This window comes from Nuphar pumila, chromosome 6, assembly GCF_984573655.1.
Source record: "Nuphar pumila chromosome 6, dmNupPumi1.hap1.1, whole genome shotgun sequence".
NCBI classification, from domain to species: Eukaryota; Viridiplantae; Streptophyta; class Magnoliopsida; order Nymphaeales; family Nymphaeaceae; genus Nuphar; species Nuphar pumila.
In genome coordinates, this window is record NC_143254.1 from 123,554,166 (window position 1) to 123,573,595 (window position 19,430).

Here is a 19,430-nt window from a genome sequence, read left to right on the forward strand (position 1 = left end):
AATTATAATATGTGCATAGGTTTTCATAGGGTTTGAAAGCAAATACCCAGAATTTTCATAAATATTTAAGCTTTAAAAAGTTGTAGTTTTCTTCAGAAAACACTGCAAAAACAGACATCCAACTGCAACTATTGGAGGATGACAATTGGCAGCAATCATGACTGCTGCTAATTGTATTTTCTTGATCTATCCAATGCATCGGTCCGCATGAGTTCGGATAAAGTCCAGTTGGCATCTTCCGCTTTCTTGTGGTTGTACAAGACAACTTAGTGGACCCTAAAAATGGTAATCATAGAAACCAATGACATTGAAACCAGCCCAAAGGGGTGAGGGTGAACGTCTTCCAACGTGCTCTGCTGGTGGTTAGAAACTGTTGTTGCATGTTCTTTTGAATTTAGATCAGGTGCAATCACATACCTGATCACCACCCATTTTTCTGACAGTCACTCTCCCTCACATGGATACGGGCTGCGGATATGGGGACGCAGCCATTTTTATAAAGTTTCCAGTATGACTTGTATATAAAAGGATATGAAACGGCATCGGTGCGACAAAGCAGTCACTGTGCCAGAAAAATAGGTGGTGATCAGGTGCAATGGCAAATGCACTTTGTGCAATGTGATTACTCCTGATCCAGCCTCTGTTCTTTCCACCAATATACATAGCACATAGCATATTGTGCACCCCACTTACAAACCCTTACTATTATCAGCAATTAGTGTGATGCCACAGGTAGAATGAAGAACATGTCCTATTTAAAATTTCCTCACGCCCAATCTAAACCTGTGAAATAATAAATAATAGGATCAGTTAAGAAAGAAGATTTGCATCAGATATTCCCCCATTTGCTGTTGAATTGCATCAAGTAATCGGTTTTACGGTAATTTATTCAGTACGGAGGAAACTTGCAAGATATAACGTTGACAACATAATGGTTCTGATGATGCCTATCTGTGCGTAGAGTGCTGCAAATAAAAAGTCAGTATTTAAAACAGAAGTATCTGTACATGATTGAAAAGTGCTTATATCTTGACTGTTAGAGATTTGCATATCCTTCTCAAAATGCATATCTGCAGTGTCATGCCATAAGCTGGATATATTCCATATTTCATACAGCAATTAAAGATCAAGTTCATTGTTTTTTGTATTTCACCTTGGAGAAAGTGAGGATCCTTGTCATATGTGAACCATCTTTCTGTTATATGAGAGCATGACCTGCTTCCTACAGATTGATCAAGGAATTACATGCCACAGTGACTGATTCAACCAAGATACATACCACAGTATCATATAGATGGACATGTTTGATTTGCATAATTGGTAGTTACTTACACATTTGATTAGAATGTATGCTTTTAAATGGAAATGAGATAAGGGCGTTATGCCATGTTCTTGCAGAAGCAGAAGTGGTAGTGTTCTATGATCTACTTTACCTGGGTAGGGGCCATATATCTTATCCCTTGTCACTTGGATCCAAATAGTAATAGAATACACTGAACCAAGGGGCCATATATCTTGCCCCTTGTCACTTAGATCCTAATAGTAAGAGAATAAACTGAACCAATCAAAGCTACCTCTTGCGCTTGGATTTTGATGATGCAACGGATTGCGAGTTGCTGTGCCAGTTACGCTTTCTCTGGTTTATGAACCAATTGTTAATCTGCTTCAACTGCAACCCAGTCTCCTCTACTAGTTTTGCCTTGTCATCCTCCTGTGGACACATATGCTGTAATCAATAAAAACTTCTAACCAGAACTTTGCCAACTTATTACCTTAATGCATATACTTATTGAGCTAGTACATGTCATGGACATGTATTGCATGCCCTTGTTTGAATAGCAATCGGTATGTACTGTTCAAGAGTAGGGGTGAAGCTGGCCAGACAGGTTTCATTCCAGAGTAGACTTTGAGGAAAAAAGCAGACCTGAACTTGGCCTCGGCAGCAAAGAATCAGTCAGATTGGGCTTAAGTACTCCAATTAGAAGCATATTTCCATGCATGGTTGGACTGGGCGGGTTCTGTTTCTTCTTTTTCCCTCTGTTAAAATATGGAAACACACCTAAGCCTAACCCACCAGGGTAGGCCGAAGCACATATCCGATACGGCTTGGCTCCATGTTTAGGGATGAACTCAGTCCAGATTGGACTAGGTACTTGAAGTGCATTTGGGTAACCTGCCCCAACAGCAATGCCTATTTTAGAAAAATGTCATGTGAAGCATAACAATTGGAAATAGCACAACTAGGTTCCCCTTAGCTATTATTTTTTTTTGTTCTCTTTGATATTAATCATACCATGTCCGAGAGAAGAATGGAAATCCAAAATATCATAGGAAGCATTTAATTAGAAATTTATATCTAAATGTGAAGACAACTGGGTATCTCTTTGACAATCCAAAATATCAGAGGAAACATTTAATCAGAAAGTTATGTCTAAATTAAAACAATTATATATTTAATTGACATTTTTGTGGTGACTATTACTTGATCAAAATGCTCAGAAGAAAATCACTGCAATTATTTTGTGTTTTGTAGTTCACATATTCCAGAGTAAATGCTAGCATCATCTAGCTATGTATCTGCCACCTTTCTCTGACTACATAGAAAGACTTATTCTCTCTCAAAAAATCAAATAGAAAGACCTATTCTGCATAACAGTATCTATGTGCTCTACATCCTCTGAGAGAGAGAGAGAGAGAGAGAGTTCCCCTTCTCGCAAGATTCCTGGAGAAATCCACCCAGCCTAGAATTCTGCCAGGTTGGGACTCTGGTGGGATGCCTCGATAGAATCTCATCCAGGATGGAATTGTGGATGTATTTTACTCTTTTACCCATTTATGTTTCTATAAATAGAGATGTATAATTACTTTATTTCTTAATGAGATTTATTGAGTTCAACCTTTAAATTGTGTTATTGGTTTGTGTGATTGCACATTGAGAGAAAGATTCTACTCTCTCACCCATCCGTCCATCCTAGCTCGTCGCCGGCTCGTTGGGAATATATTTCTTTTTTCTAGCAGATGCCTTCACCTCCCGCCTCCTTCATCTGCCTTGATTTTTACACCTGCCAGGTGAGATTTCTATCTCTCTTCCTGCTGATTTTCCTTGGCCATCTCCCCCTGTCCTAGGATATGCCCTAGCCACTTGCCCCCCTTTCACGTATCTTTAATAGTCTCCCTTACTCTAGGACACATCTCTATCACTTTCTCTGCCTATTGTGTCCTCCCCCTATGACATGTAACCAGTGACTCACTGTCCTTGTGCAGTTTTTCAGCATCCACCCAGACACACCTTCACGCTCAGCGCTGCTACTACCAATGCTCCATCCCAGCTTGCTGGCTGGTCGCAATGACCCCTTTCACAGCTCATGCGCATTTCCATGGGATGCACCCCATTCAACGCACTGGATCTGCCCAGGCTGACCTCTTAGGTATAGAACTCTGACATTTGGTATCAAAGCAATTGTTCTTGCCAGACATGTTGATCAACAGACTTCCCCGATCGACGCAACAAAGGCTCACACCCTTTTCACTTTCCGTTCAGGTACGATTCGACGTGCATATTAAAATTTTGAGTTATATTTTTCAATTTCGTTGTGTCAGATTTCATCATGTGGAGTCCTAGATCAGATCCAATACTGATCTAACTCGAGTCTAAAGGATTAATTTTCATTTTATGTGCCCATGACAATTTCTAGATCTCCAAAGAGCCGTATAATAGTCTTGGTGGCTTTGTAGACATGCGGCTAAATTTTTTCCTGCCTGCACCAAGCTGAATACATATTTTGGTGCAAACCTAGGCATTTTTAGGATGGTCAGACCAACCCAGGTACTCGACTGTTGTTCTGGGACATGTTTGTCTTGTGTATGGGAGCCCCATGCCTACCCAGCCATTTGTGCATGCAACCCTATCGGTACTGTTACCGTAAGTCTTTTTTGTATTAAGACTCTATTCAATGAGGGCCCACACTCATCTTGTTTTTGTAACCCTAGAAACCTGCGATATGACTCGATGGTGAACTCTACACCATGTTTAAAGCGAAATATACTCGAGTCAAAGAGAAACTCGCTAAATTGCCTAATGATGTGGCTACACTCAAAGAGAAGCTCGATGAGTGATTTCGAAAATCATATGGATGAGCACGATAATGATCGGGACGATCATAATGGAAAATATGGCTCAGGTGGCCAGACCTTAGAGTCCACCAACATACCTTATCAGGCCTACCAACTATGGATGGAATTTCCTAAATTTATCAGGGGTCGACCCTACGAGTTGGCTATTTTGGGTTGAGCAATATTTTTATATTGCCAGGTCGCCTGAGAAGGATTAAATGGCCTTCGCCTCTTTCTACCTCGAGGAAGATGCCATCCACTGGTATTACTGGTTGGTGAGATAACTACTTGGGAGGGTTTTTCTAGAGCCTTAGTAATACGATTTAGTCCCTTTTCCTATGCCAACCACCATGTCTCACTATCCAAACATGATGATGGAGTTTGAGAACATGAGCCACCAGGTTTTGATCTGAGCTCCTCCCAGGACACCTTTTTCTCTAATTGAGTTTGAACAACTCGCCAAGGTTTTTTGGGAGGGTGTCTCTCAGGTATTCATGATGATGGTGGAAAATGGGGTACCCATGACCCCTATAGAGACCTGATTGACCTAAAATCCTTGCTTCAAAAGCTAGGCACAGTGTTTGAGAAGCCCAATATCACCCTCTCGGTCCTATAACCATGCAATCTCCATTGAGCTGCGAGCCAAGCCCACAAATATTTGGCCCTATAGATATGCACACACATAAAAGTTGGAGATTGAGCGGCTAGTGAAGGAGGTGCTCTCGGATGGGATCATTAGGGCACGTGGAAATACCATGTGCCTAGTGTTTGACTCCGAAAGTGACAAAGATCGTTTGCTGCAGTAGTTTTTCAAGAGATTTCGCCTTGAGGACAAGGTGTGTTTAAGAGAGGTGGATTGTTATGAACCATTTTTCTGCCTTAATTCTGACCCAACCAAATCTACTTCAGACAACCCCTCTCCTGGTTGGGATTGCATAGGAGAGAGAGAGAGTTCCCTTTCTCCTAAGATTTTCAAAGAAACACACCCAGCCTAGAGTATTGCCCACGTTGGGACTCTGGTGGGATGCCCCATGGAATCCCATCCAAGGTGAGATTGTGAATGTAATTCATACTTTTACCCCCTTTATGTTTTTATAAATGAGGTTGTATAGTTACTTTATTTCTTAATGAGATTTATTGAGTTCAACCTCTAAATTTCGTTCATAGTTTGTGTGATTGCTCTATGAGGGAAAGATTTTGCTCCTTCACCCATCTATCCATTCCCGCTCATCGCCAAGTCATCGATAACGTGTTTCTGCTTTTTAGTCGATGCCTTCGTATCTCGCTTCCTCCATCTACCTCAATTTCCATGCCCACCAAGTGAGATTCCCATCTCTCTTCTTGTCGATTTTCCTTGGTCGTGTCCCTTTGCTCTGGAACATGCCCTAGCCACTCGCCCCCTTTCCATGCATCTCTGGCCGTGTCTCATATCTTAGGACACGTCTATCTCACTTTCCTTACCTAGTCGTGTCCTCCCCCCGTGACACGTACTCGGTGGCTCCCTGTCCTCATGCAGCGTGTCAGCATTCACCCGAACATGCCTTTACGCTCAGCGCCACTGCTGCTGCTGCAACAACAACATTCAGCTTGCTGCCTGGTCACGATCGCCCCTTCTGCAGCCTGTGTGTGTTTCCCCGGGCTGCGCCATGTTCAACATACCGGATCTACCAGGGCCGACTTCCCAAGGATCGGACATTGACAAACACTAATCCCTGTGAATAAAACTTATTCCAAGTGTAATCATTCAGGTTCGTCTAGTAGTTGTGTTGCTTAGCCTTCTTCATATTTGAGGATTGATTTCATATTTTCTGTTTTTCCACCCCAAGTTGTCCCTCACTAGGCTTCATCTTGTTCTCACTGACTTCAGATTATAACTAGTTGGTCTTTTATTCTAGTGCATTCGAATTGAAGATGAAATTTTTGTTGGATCAAATCGTTTCACAATCAACATCATGATAGAATTCAGAATAGGTATCAACATGATAATCATAATTAACAGTCGATCGAAACATAAACAGGGAGCAAACATGTCAATTTCCACATTATACCAAAAATCCAAACAAAACCAAATGACCAAACAAATGCATAGAACATAAACAACAATAACATGTTAGTATTATGTAACAGGCTAAAGCATATGAAAGTACTCTCCTTAGAGAAGATTCGCCCCCACATATGGTGCAAATAGGGTCTGGCGTCCTTCTCCCAGGATACAATAGTCTCAGCGATCGGTATCGGTGCACTCCGATAGTATGTCGCTCTTCGAAAACAACCTCTCAGAACTATTATTGTATAACTCCTTTTACAGGAAAGCAAGAGAGAGAGAGAGAGAGAAGGTGAGGGAACTACAGAGTCGTATGTCTCTGATTGAACCCCTCTAACCACGTTTTATAGAATTTGAAAGGACGTAGAAGAGATCTGTTCAAAGAGACATGACTCTAGATGAGATGCCCCTTTCGAATATACATGAGTTGCCTGTTCTGAATAGACATGTCCCTGTAACGGGACTCATCTGAGTTACCCATTTCGAACAGACGTGTCTTTATAATGGAACGGTTCCCCTTGATTTAATCCAAAAAAAGAATAATGCGGGACAAAAAGATCATTGGACTTACAATGGATATGGCCCTAAAGGGCCAATTACCCGAACCCGGCCCGGCCCAGCAGGCGGACGCGTGTGTGTGGTAGTCATCCCATTCTCTTGTTCTTTGGAACAAGTGTTAGAATCTCCATGTAGGTTATAAATCCCACAACTTTCTTGAGATTCTTCAATATGGGACTATTCCACATCATCAAAGTCCAAACACACTCCATAAAGGAGTGGTTCCCAATGTTTTCTTTATTTGAATTCCCTCCACTTCTCTTCCTACATCTAACAAATTTGCCACTCTTGGTTAGCACATTCATAATTGCCTTTTTCTCTTAAGGTTTTCAAATCATGTAATGGTAAGTCGCCAGACAAAATGTTCTTAATGAGCATTCTGCATGAAAACATTCTCAATGAGAGATCACTGTAAATAATCTTATATTCAATCAATCGAATAGCCATGATGTAGCTGATCTCCATTCTCGAATCAAGATGAAGCCAGTCGATACACGAAGTCTTAGATGGACCCACCTTTCTAAAAGGTGATAACTTGTAGCTAATACAAGAAAATAAGACTATTCTCAATGCTAAGGAGCAGTTACTCACTGTTGGATAAGGCCATTTTGAATGCTGCTGCCACCACAGTTTCAAAACTGAAGTTGTATCACCGGGCAATTTTCCTGCTCTTCTCTTTCTCAATATCTCTTCTCTTACATCTTCAATCCTTGACCTAAAGCCCTGCAGAAAATAAGAGCTTCTACTTCTCAAATGCTGGCACAAAAAAACCAACAGATGAATGACTAATATGCCATGACATAGAAGTTTGAAATCAGTGTGATACTTTTAGTTCTGAATATCAGTGCATTGAAAGGTATAGAGACTAACAAAAGAATGTACATCCTTGTAAGAAAATACGTATCTATACATTAACTTTCATGAGAACATCACCTGCTTCAGCTCAATCTTCAATTCTTGTCTAACCCTCTCCATCAAAGATCTCTCAGACTCAGTTGGCAGCAGTGGACCAAATCCCATTAGATCCTGTCCATCTGCATTAGCATCTAGATAGTCGAGCTGCATGTCATCTTCATCATCAGACATTGTTGCCCCTGTTCCTTCACCAAGCGTTGCCCCTATTGGCGAGTGGGACAATGATTAATTTGACAATAAAGGTGAAAACTATTTTCCTGAAATCTACTATTTACAACTGGGAAAACATATGAACCTCAAAGATAACTTTATCCAAACTTGACAGGTATGAATCAACTCACTTACCAAATTTGAAGAAAAAAAGAAAGAGCATGCCTAAATTATCACTTTGTGACTAAACAAATTGGCCAACCAATAACAGAAGCCTAGAGATAAGTGCTGAAGTGCCCAACTAGTATATTTGTGCCATACAAAAACTGGTGAAGTGGGAACTGACGTTCGGCTACAAGGCATACATTTGCTCATAGTCAACAAAGTAACAGTGTGACTGTGTGACAGAAACTTTTTTGTCCAGATTTATAGTTTGCTAATTCGGACCTTTATCAGGTACAGCCTCGGCTGGATTTTATCAAACCCAGGTTGGGTCATGCCAGGCCCTTTTAAACCTGACTGCTATTGGGTCAAGATGGATGGAGATCCGTTGAGATGAATTTTCACCCGTACCTGAATACAGCCAATTTACTATTCTCATCATGGGTTAAGCCCAAGTTTTATCCTGTTGTACTTCTTAAGTCCTAATCTCCTCCTCCAACGAACCAACTACTCATCCCCCCAAGACCCCAAAACAATTAACACCTTGCACAAAACATGCCAACCCATAAGATAAATATGGTGATGGGATATCATCATTACCTGAAAATTTTAAACATAATTTTTTCCTGGTTATGAATCACTAAATGGGGCAATTGAAAACACATCATCCAGTATGCCCACCTGGGTCCCCCGACTGGCAGCAGACCCAGAGAGAAGGTGCTGACCCCTTCGTTGCAGGTTCGACTCCCACAGGGGAGCATGTGCGGTTCTGGGTGAGGGTTCCTCGTCATCCAAAAAAAAAAAAAAGTATCATCCAGTAGATGGGGAATGAAGATGAGTCGATGACAGTACATTGATGAGGATTACCCTTCCCATAATGCAGGGAAGTTTGTCACTTCAGTTATCCAATAAGTTTTGCACTTTCACTATTAACAGTTCAGATAGGCCACACTTTAGCTGCTCAAATAAGATAGGAACTAAATATTTAAAGGGAAGCTTGTCCCATTTCCATTAGAAAGATTTTGGACAACTCTTGTTAAATAAGTTGAAGAGAATAAGCACCCAACTTTGGTGTTGCTTGAAACTCATGACAACCCATAACGATTCAATAGATCATTCCTTATCTTCATTGAACATCTACAATGAAGCTAATACTACGATCAGATTATTTGATCGAGCATGAAATAGTCGTGCTCCTATTTGATCGAGCACGAAATAGTCATGCCTGCCAAACTTCTAATTAAATGTTCCATGACCATCAAGTAAATATATTGAAGAAAATGGGTGTTCTTGTCGGATGCCTCTACTACTTCTGGATTTTTTTAGGGCTGCCTATTAATCATAACTATAACACTAGATATTTGCATGAAAACCATCACCATTTGGATCCAGGGTAAAATTAGAACAAGAAAATATTGGTAATTTCAAGAGGTCCTAATTGATGTGGTAAAATATGCTTTAGTCAAATCAGTTTCATTTTTCACATTGCCTCTCACAAGTGAATAGATGACCACAAGTGAATAAAAGTTTGCCAAAACAATCATATTGACCTGCACATTTCAAAGGTATATAGATTCTTCCACCAGAATCATGCAAATTAAAATTCTTGTAGAATTGGCTATATACATCTAATCAAGAATTTCCTACTAATACAGTAATAATCCCAACACAACCCAGACTAATTAAACTGCAAAGAAAATAATTTTTCTTGTCAAATTAAAACGCAAGATAAGAAAAATAAGGAACCAAGTAAAATATGTAACATCATGCTATGACTGGATCAAGAATATATTATATCCATGTGTAAGAATCGGATCTGGATTGGATCCACCACCAAAACAAACTGTAACCAAATAAAAAGGGTGGGACTTGCATAATTTCTGATTCACATGAACTTATCCTCTTGAAAAAACAATGTCCTGCAATAGTTTTTAGTATCCTTTTGGGTCCCAAATGGTTCCTCACTAGAAATTGGACCTAATATGGGTCCACGTGGCACAATCCATATTAACTGTTTTTATACATACATGTAAAAAAGATGAATCGCTGTTTATATAAAGATGGACATATCAATGCATCAATCTCATATTCCCGATTAGGGATATGAAAGGACATGAGAAAGCTTGAACATCCATCTGTGTATAGCATGTGATAGATTTAAGAGCTTAGTCATACCCAAGCCAACTAATTTCAAAAGCTGGAAATTATGAATAAAGTCATACCGTTTTTGTTTGGATTCTCTAAAGACGCTCATCAAATTTTGCCATCTAGTTTCTCTTCTTCACTTAGAAGGATCACCATGACCTCTCTTAATCACCTAACATTTATTTGTTCGAGTGGGTTTGATGCGGAAGGATTGATTGATGTGGTAAAACCCATCATAGAATTCGATTAAGTGGATGATGACAAAGTAGATTGAGTACATGTTCATTGTCTAGGGCAATACTTTTGCTTTAAAAATGTTGGAAAATTACTCAATCAGACAAGAATTTTTTTTAAAGGCATGCATTTTCTTTAAAGCAAAAGTTGCCCCTCTAGGATCGATTCCTCGGTGCAATAGGGTTGACTGCAACTTTGCTTGTAGGATACAACAAGTCACGCTTGACCCTATATTGCACTATGAAAACTGCCTACCATGACACAATCACCTTTTAGTAGCTTTAAATAGGAAAAGTGAGGTTGAAACACGAGAATAAAAGGATACCGATAACAAAGGACTTCTAGTATATATAAGCTTAGGTGAATAAATATATAACGGTCATATTTCAATGGATATTGACTAAGTATCATGTAACGGCCAACTCAATTAAGTGCCAACTAACAAACAACGGCTAGCAAATTTAAGTGTCTAACAGTCAACAATCAATTCCTATAACAACTAATTTAGAATGGTGTAGAATGTCCAAGTCAAAATAGGCGTCACCATGAACTTAGCTTATGTTAACTAAAATATAAGCAAGAGTTTAAGCCAGATAAATGCATAATTTTGAGACACAATTCCAACAGGATTCAATTTTTAATCATCCAATTACGATATGTGAACAGGTATTTGTAAGGTGTAAAAAATCAACTGCTTAGAATTTTCAAAAATTTCAAAGCTCATAAAATCGTATTTTTTCATAAAAAAAAGATCGAACAGCTGATTCTTAGCAGGTGAATCATGCTAAACAAATGTGTGGGGTCTGATTTGCAAAATATAACACAAAATATTGAAAATTAGTATTGTCCACACTGTATGGATTAGAGATGCACAACGAGCAGAGCTAGCTCGAGCTCGACTCGGGCTCAGCTCATTTAAGCTCGGTCTTAGCTCATCCGTGAACATAAATGACACTACAAGAAAAATGCTATTTAGCAATTGCAATTTGCGATGAATTTTTTTCGTCGCAAATTTGTGCCGGATTAGTGAGAGAAAATTATTTGTCGCTAACATTCGAAATATTTGTAAATTTAGCAACGGAAATATCTTCGTCGCTAAATTCATCGCTAATTAGCGATGAATTTAGCGACAACATTTTTTCATCGCCAAAACACTACAAAATGCTAATTAGCGATGAAATTAGCGAGGAAATTTTTCTGTCGCTAATTAGCGACGGATTAGGGACAGAAAAAATCTCTCACTAATTCCGTCACTGATTTTCGATTTAAACTGTCCCACCTAAGGTGCGAAATTTTTCCTCCCCCCGTTCAAAATTTTTGCTCCCTCTGTTTTTCCCTCCCCCTGTTTGATTTAAACTGTCTTTGTCTCCTCCTGCTCGGCCACCAACGGCACCTCCATCCTCTGTGTCGTCATCCAGCCCGATGCCTCCTGCAACTTCTCCCCCATCAACCCTGGCTACGCCGCCTGCCTTGACCGCCTAAGGAAGGACCTCTCATCGTCGCCACCGTCGCTTCGTCGCTCATCGAGTGCCTCATCATGGGGACACTCGCTAACCTCTCCCTGGCCCTCGCACTCGGCATGGGCACCAACGCCTACTTCACCTACACCGTCGTCGGGTTCCACGACTCCGGTAACATCCCCTACAAGAGCGCCCTGGCCGCCGTCTTCGTCGAGGGCCTGCTCTTCCTCCTCATCTCCGTTGTGGGCCTCTGCGCGAGGCTCACCAAGCTCGTGCCCAGGCCCGTCCGCGTCTCCTCCTCTACGGGGATCGACCTCTTCAATGGCGTCGGCCCCCGAAGATCAACTCCCGTCAGCGTCCGTCGTGACTAGCTCGCTGTGAAAGAGCGTCCTGACACCAGAACGCGTCGGTTCTGTGAAAAAAAAATTGCTCCCTGCCGAAGAATACATCAGTAGAGAGCAATTTTTTTAAAAAAAAATTTAAAAATTTAATGACGGATTAGCGACGAATATTATCCATCGCTAATTTAAAATAGCGAAGGACTCACGATGGATCATGTTCGTCGCTAATCCGTCGTAAATTAGCGACGAAAGTAGCGGCGGATAAGTTCTTGCACTACTTAGCGTCAAAAAATTTGCGATGAAAATTTTCCGTCGCTAAATTGTTTAGCGACGGATTAGCATCGAATTAGCGACAAATTTAGGTCATCGCTAATCCACAGGTTTCTTGTAGTGTGAGCCGAGCTTGAACATCAAAATCTCTTGATTGAATTCATGTTCTATGCTAAAAAGCTTATAGTGATCACATATTCATGACTAGTTCCACAAAATGTTCAATGCATATATTAGAACAATAAGGGGTTATTAGAGAATACAGCAACCTTGAGGATACTGCGGTTAAGCCCTGTATATTTCGTTGGATTTTCTAGTATTGAAATAAAAATAAATTTAATTGTTACTTTCGAAAGTAGAATGGATTTCCTTCTATTTTGCACGCACAAAAATTTTCCTGTCTGCTGATAAGGACCAAAAAGCCATTAGATTTGAATTCAACTGTCAAAAACCACCAATTTGAACTAGATTGAGGTCCATTTCTAGTATCATTTCCAACATGACAAGTCCTGATTGGTCTCATATCCCAACATAGGGAGATTAAAACTTAGGTTGGCTAGGGTGTTAAACTCGTCGGATTTTTATTAGATTTAGGTGTAACTACACCCAACAATGCGGATTTTAGGCTAATCGGATTCTGGTTTGGATTTAAAATGGTTTGAATGTGTCCTAATTAAATCCACAGTAACAGCATTCTTCATCAAGTTTTTGACGTAAATTATCCGTATTAACTAAACTTTAGCTTCAGAAACCCATGCTGATTCACATTTTCATATATAACAGCCTCTTACTATATCACTTTACACAGATGGATAGAACTGGGTGACATTAATTATCAATTTTCAAATATCAGCAGAACGCTACTAATGTAAAGGTTGATGTTCTTAGAAGATATTACGCTTTAATAAAGAATCAGAAGTGCATTTAATTTGATTTCTCTTTATAATTTCATTTTCTCTAGTTCTGTTTTCTGTCTTTATATCAAAACTCTTGACATTTACAACTTTCTCCACTGCATAATTATTTCCACTGGCACGCCTACCTTTCATGTTTTCTCAATTAGTTAGTTTCCCGACTAACAGTCTTTCAAACAAAAGGGAAGAAAAATATTATCATGAAAATAAGCAATAGTTTTGGTATACTAAAGTTTTTATGACTCCCGTAAAATTCTGAGAGAGGAACAAGTCAGAGGCGTCTTGGATGTCGTTCATCTTGAAATGAACACCCATCAAAACAATAAACAAGCTCATTGTGAGCTGTTCATTTTAAACCATTCCGATGACATCCATCTCAAATGCGAACATCGGCAAAAAGAGTGGTCCCCATCCAAGTGATGGGCATCCCATTAGTACAGGTTTTGGATGTCATTCATCTTGAGATCAACGGCATCCAAAGGTGCTCTGACGGTTCAGAGCACACTTTGACCTGATCCCATCTCAAATTATCTACACACATCGTAAAACATTCACATGAAAAAGCGTACTGCTTATAATGATGGCTAGGTTCCAACAGTGAAAGTTGTAGCAGTTGATGCAGTAATTGCAGCAGCTGTTGTTAGTTGAAGGGGGCAATGGCTGCAGCTACGGTGGCAGTAAATTAGTAATGATGGGCTACACATCCCTCATAATCACCTGACTTGAATTCAGTCACACAATAGAGATACTTCAAAAAAATTTAGCTCGGGGCCCAACCTCTCCCTCAAAATCTACTTCCTCCCATACCTAGTTGCATATCAGTTAACCCCTACTGTTCTACCGATAGAGCTTTATTATCACTTCTTGAAGAACATTACTATTAACTGTATCTCCTTCTAATTGTATCGTAACAAACTTATTTTAGAAATTTTCTCTGTTTTGAATAACAATTCTGGGTGATAGATTTTATTAGCAATATTCCTATTCCAAGTGGACTGCTATTAATGGGACCTCACTTTCAACAATCTAATTCTAACCTTTTTTCTTGAGCGAATAAATCAAATAATATTCAGCAAAGAACTGGGTCAAGGCAAGTAGGATGACAAGAGCAGTCTACCTTCGGTTGCATGCTATACATAAAGCTAAGCTACCTTCAGAATAATCATATAGACAAGTTTGGGGGGCAAAGCAAATTGCATGTTCAGTACTCTGCCTTTTATGCATGAATACGTGGTGAAATAAACTAGACCAAAGAAGAGCCATCTTGCGGGCACCAACATCATATGCATGGCAGGGATGCGCACAAATATTCACTTAGGGGTTAAAATGATATGGATTACAGCAAGAACGTCGTTCCAACGTTATTAACTACCATGTACTATGGAATGAATGACAAAGCATCAAATTTATTGCACCTCTCTGTCAGCTAAACTGAGAGAGAGAGAGAGAGTTGAATAGTAGTATTGCGGTAGCTTAAACTTCTTGATATATATATATATATATATATATATATATATATATATATATATATATATATATATATATATATATATATATATATATATATAGTCACTAGAATATGAAAACTAATGTGTGAACAGTGATTTTCATGGATTTTTTGTTCTTCTCTCTTGATGTTTGGTTTTATAAGAACCCACTCTTCAATAATCTGATTTTGATGCATAAATGAGATTTTATTGAGGATTTATCCTCTTGGTGGACCTTGAAAGGATATGGCGTGTTTGAAGTAATTTATCCCGGTGGCGCATCCCCGCTGAACTATCTGGGCTCAATAACCGTTCAGCTTCCATATTTTTCTCCACCATTTAAGGTCAGTAAATTTCAAATTTCCTCCAACATGCCTCCTGATGCTTTTGTGGATCAGCATTCGGACCAGATTTGTGATCTCTCGGAAAATGGCCCGGATCCACTGTCTTCCATAGTGGATCCTAAACCATTATTTGGATCATCATCTGAACCCATACGTACCCATTAGTGATTTGTGGGTCAACCTGAGGCCGATCCACTGCTCGGACCCGACTCACCTTATATAGTGCCAAGCCCCCATGGGTCATCCGACTAGGGAGGAGGAGAGTGAGGTTCGTTCAGCCAGGATGGAGGTGGGGAAGGCCCATCCTGCCAGGGCTGTTGTGGTGCGAGAATGAGAGGATATAGGGGAGTGATGGAGAAGAGGTTGATCCTTTTGAGGATGACTGCACCCTTCAAGATGTGTTTGATGCAATCAAGCTCACCATCTTGGCCTCCTCACATTCGTCCATTGTCAAGGAGTTGAAGGACAAACGAGAGTGGTGTGATGGCTAGCATTGTGGAGGTCATTCCACTTATAAGGCAGAAAGGTTCACTAGTTCTTAAATGTGAATTCTCATGTGGAATGTGTGTGGCCTAGGCGGTCGCAAAAAACAAACATTTTTATCGCATCTAATTAAGCAAAAAAAAAATGGATATTATATGTGCTCAAGAAAAGAAATTGAATGTTGTGGGCATCCTTGTTGCTAGGAGAGAGGATTTATCTGGATCAATGGCTTTGGTTGTAGAGTACTCAATTTTGGTGTTTTTTTCAGGATCAAACATTAACATTTTTGCTTACCTCAGTCTATTGGCCTTGTACGAGTGTCTGCAAGAAGTTGTTTTGGGCAGAGCTTGGGATGATTAGTATTAGATGTCTCTCTTACGTCGGATCATTGGTGTGTAGGGGGGCACTTCAATGCTCTATCGCAATTGGAGGATTCGAGTAAATCTCAGAAATACACAACAAACATGCATAGGTTTGCCTCTTTAATTAATAAAGCTGCTTATCGGATCTACCTATGCAAGACTCTAAGTTCACTTTGGTCCAATAAATGCCACCCACTGGTTTTGCATAAATTGGATTGATTCCTTATTTCAGTACCTAGGTTTAAAAAACTACATGATATGTCAAGCTTTGCGGACCCTATTTCCGTTTCGGAGCTACCATATATATATATATATATATATATATATATATATATATATATATATGTGGCTTACTTGGGAGGAACCAGGCTTCATTAGGATGGGTTTTTGCATGGAGTTATGGTGGTTGATGGTGCCCAGCATCTTAGAATTGGTGAGTGGTGAAACTTGGTGTCGGCTTCAGGTAATTGGGCTGCATAACATATGGTTACAAAACTTTCTTTAGTACGGGAGAAACTCATCGAATGGAGCAAAAAAAAAAAAACCATGTTGCAAAATTTAAAGAATTAGAGAATTGGGAAATCCAATTGAGAGAGATTCAAAAAGAGAAGAAAGAGTATGTAATGACTCTGAGGCCTTGGAGCAAGAACATGAGATGGAGGCATAGGGCTAAAGCTCACTGGTTACAAGTCGAGGGATTAAATACAAAATTTTTCATGTGTGCATCCACTAGGATGAGAAAAAATATTTTCTTTGAGAAGGAACCCTTATGAGGTGGTGTTTCAACAGTGGTTTACACTCACATCAGATTTAGTTTCTTTGTCGCATCTTGATGACAAAATTGTGTGGAACCTATCTCATGATGGTCATGTTTTGGTGGCTTCATTTTACAGGGCATTGGGTGCCTGGATGCCAAAAAAAAACAGTATGGGGGAGGGCTACCTTTGCGGGGATCAATGACAGCTTGATTAGTCATTCATGGGAAAGTGCTAACAGAAGGTAGGCTCAAACAACATGGTTTTTACCTGCCCAGCCAGTGTTCTCTCTGTTTTGCTCATGATGAATCTATCGCATCTTTTCTGGGAATGCCCCTTCATACATACCCTCATCATTCAGTTGTCCTAGGAAGACATGGATATAGCCTAGGATGTCATTTTGTTCCCTAGACAAGTATTGACTGTTGATTTTCTTAGGTCTAAGGATAAGAGATGGGGTTTTGTTTGGCGAGTATGGTTGCTCTTGGCATGGACCATCATCTGGTTTGAGTGTAACCATCGCATATTCAGGAACAAGGCGAAGAGTCTGGATCACCTACTGCAGCAGTTGAAATGGGAAACCACCTGTAGGGTACATAGGAAGTGGCCTAGCCAGGATCAGCATTGGATTGGCGCTAACAGGGTGCAAATTTGATGTTTGTTTGCTGCATCATTTTATCACTTGGAATCTTCTCTATTTAGGCTATGGTTTTTTCTATTATCTCTGTTTTTTGCTTTGTGTTTTGTGGTGGCATCACTACCGCTTCTATGTTGTTTGACTCTAATTGCTGCTGTAATTTGACTGGTTCCTTAATTAAATATTTTCCTGTCAAAAAAAAATCTTCACAAATATTCAAGCACTCAAAAATAGTATTTTTTCATCAAAAATACATGATCCGATGGTTGATTCCTAGCAAATTCACCATGCCAAGCATATCCACATGGTTGGATTTGCAAAATAAGTATTGAAAATGCCCATATTTGTGGTTCTCAAATTCTAGTTCTCATATTTTTGTTCTCATATTCTAGTCTCATATATATATATATATATATATATATATAGAGAGAGAGAGAGAGAGAGAGAGAGACAGCTGCTAACCACTTTTTTAGCCATCCTTTGGAAGGGTTTTTACCATGTATTACTTCAATCTGACAAACAAATGTGTTAAGTAATATCAATTTACTAGGAAACGACACTTGAACCATGTTTTTTTGATGAAAAGCATCAATTTTTAAGCCTTGAAAATTTAGGAAAATCTTATATCAATTTTTTAAACATTATAAAAACATACTTGTGTATCAGAGTCAGATGTTCCAAGAGTCGATTCTAAAACACATTTGTATGGTCAGGTTTAAGAAAAATAAGGAAAACCCTTCGAAAGCCTGATTAACACAACAGTTATCTAGAAAAGTGGTTAGCATCTACCGCCTTCTCTCTCTCTCTCTCTCTCTCTCTCTCTCTCTCTCTCTCTCTCTCTCTCTCTCTCTATATATATATATATATATATATATATATATAGAGAGAGAGAGAGAGAGAGAGAGAGAGATTATGAGAATTAATGTGTGAATTATGATTTTCACAGTTTTTTGTTACTTTCTCTTAATCTAATTAATATACAGTTTTGCAATAATCATGCTTTATTTAAATTTTGCATGCACTTATTTATAGTATGAGTTTTGCGTACTTGTGCTTTATTTATGATGGCTTTTCAGTGAATGTTGTTTTGTTATATGTGTAAACATATATACAAATATACGTATAATTTACTTAGAGTACGCAGTTTTGCGATACTCATGCTTTATTTAAGTTAAACATGCATTTATTTAAAGTATGTAATTTTGCATACCTCTACTTTATTTATAATGACCATTTTTTAAGGATGTTTTATTATATATATATATATATATATATATATATAATTTACTTAGAATACATAATTTTGTGATACTCATGCTTTATTTAAATTACATGAGCATTTATTTAAAGTTCACAGTTTTGCATACTTTTTGTTTGATTCATTTTTAAAAGCTTACATACGAGACTATTAAGTTTGCATGCCTCCAATATTTTGCCAAATAAAGCAAGTGTTTTATGTCTTCATGCGCATGATACTTGGCGACTACATGTGTTGCCTATTCTATAAATAAAATAAGACTTTGGTGCTCACATGCAACAAATAACTTACCTCTGCATGCATAAGACATCTTTCAATATCGAATTTTCTTTGATGCACTGTCCCTGCAGGGTTTGAATTTTAAAAAGGGGACTCAAATGATAAAACTGATACAATTCAGATATACGCAAACTAGTTTATTCTTTGAACAGATTAATGCAAGACTTCGATCACACTTACGTCAAGTCTTTCTAATTTGCATCTTGGAATAACCTAGATTCTTTTGACCTGAGGTTCTAGAGATCATAAATTCCTAGATCACATAATTAGTTTTCTTTAAAAAAAAATCGGGCTAACTATAATGACAATGATATTATCAAACATGTGAGACATGCTCGTACATCAGTGAATGAGTGGAGGTTTACAATAAACCTCTTTGTGCAACAATGCACAATATTACATAGAAGTTATATGTAAATACGAGAATCACCTTCATAGGCAAGATGCTCGATTGAGTTTAAAAGACCAAAGCATGGTGATATACCTTAATAAAAGAAGACCCAATAAACCCATTCATCC

The 19,430-nt window shown here is 39.0% G+C and overlaps 1 protein-coding gene across 2 annotated transcripts in view; it reads right to left on the reverse strand.

Annotated features, from left to right (window-relative positions):
• Nucleotides 1-1,274: 1,274 nt before the first annotated feature.
• Nucleotides 1,275-19,430, reverse strand: part of LOC149836017 (homeobox protein HD1-like) — a 30,596-nt gene continuing 12,440 nt past the window's right edge. The window contains exons 3-5 of one of the 2 annotated variants that reach the window (XM_090008923.1): nucleotides 7,649-7,833; nucleotides 7,307-7,438; nucleotides 1,275-1,711 (exon numbers count right to left, since the gene is read on the reverse strand). In XM_090008923.1, coding sequence (XP_089865049.1) covers nucleotides 1,571-1,711; nucleotides 7,307-7,438; nucleotides 7,649-7,833 — 458 coding nt within the window. In that variant the 3' untranslated portion in view covers nucleotides 1,275-1,570. Of the gene's footprint in view, nucleotides 1,712-1,981; nucleotides 2,174-7,306; nucleotides 7,439-7,648; nucleotides 7,834-19,430 lie in introns of those variants that run through there. The other variant, XM_090008925.1, reaches the window with a different exon arrangement.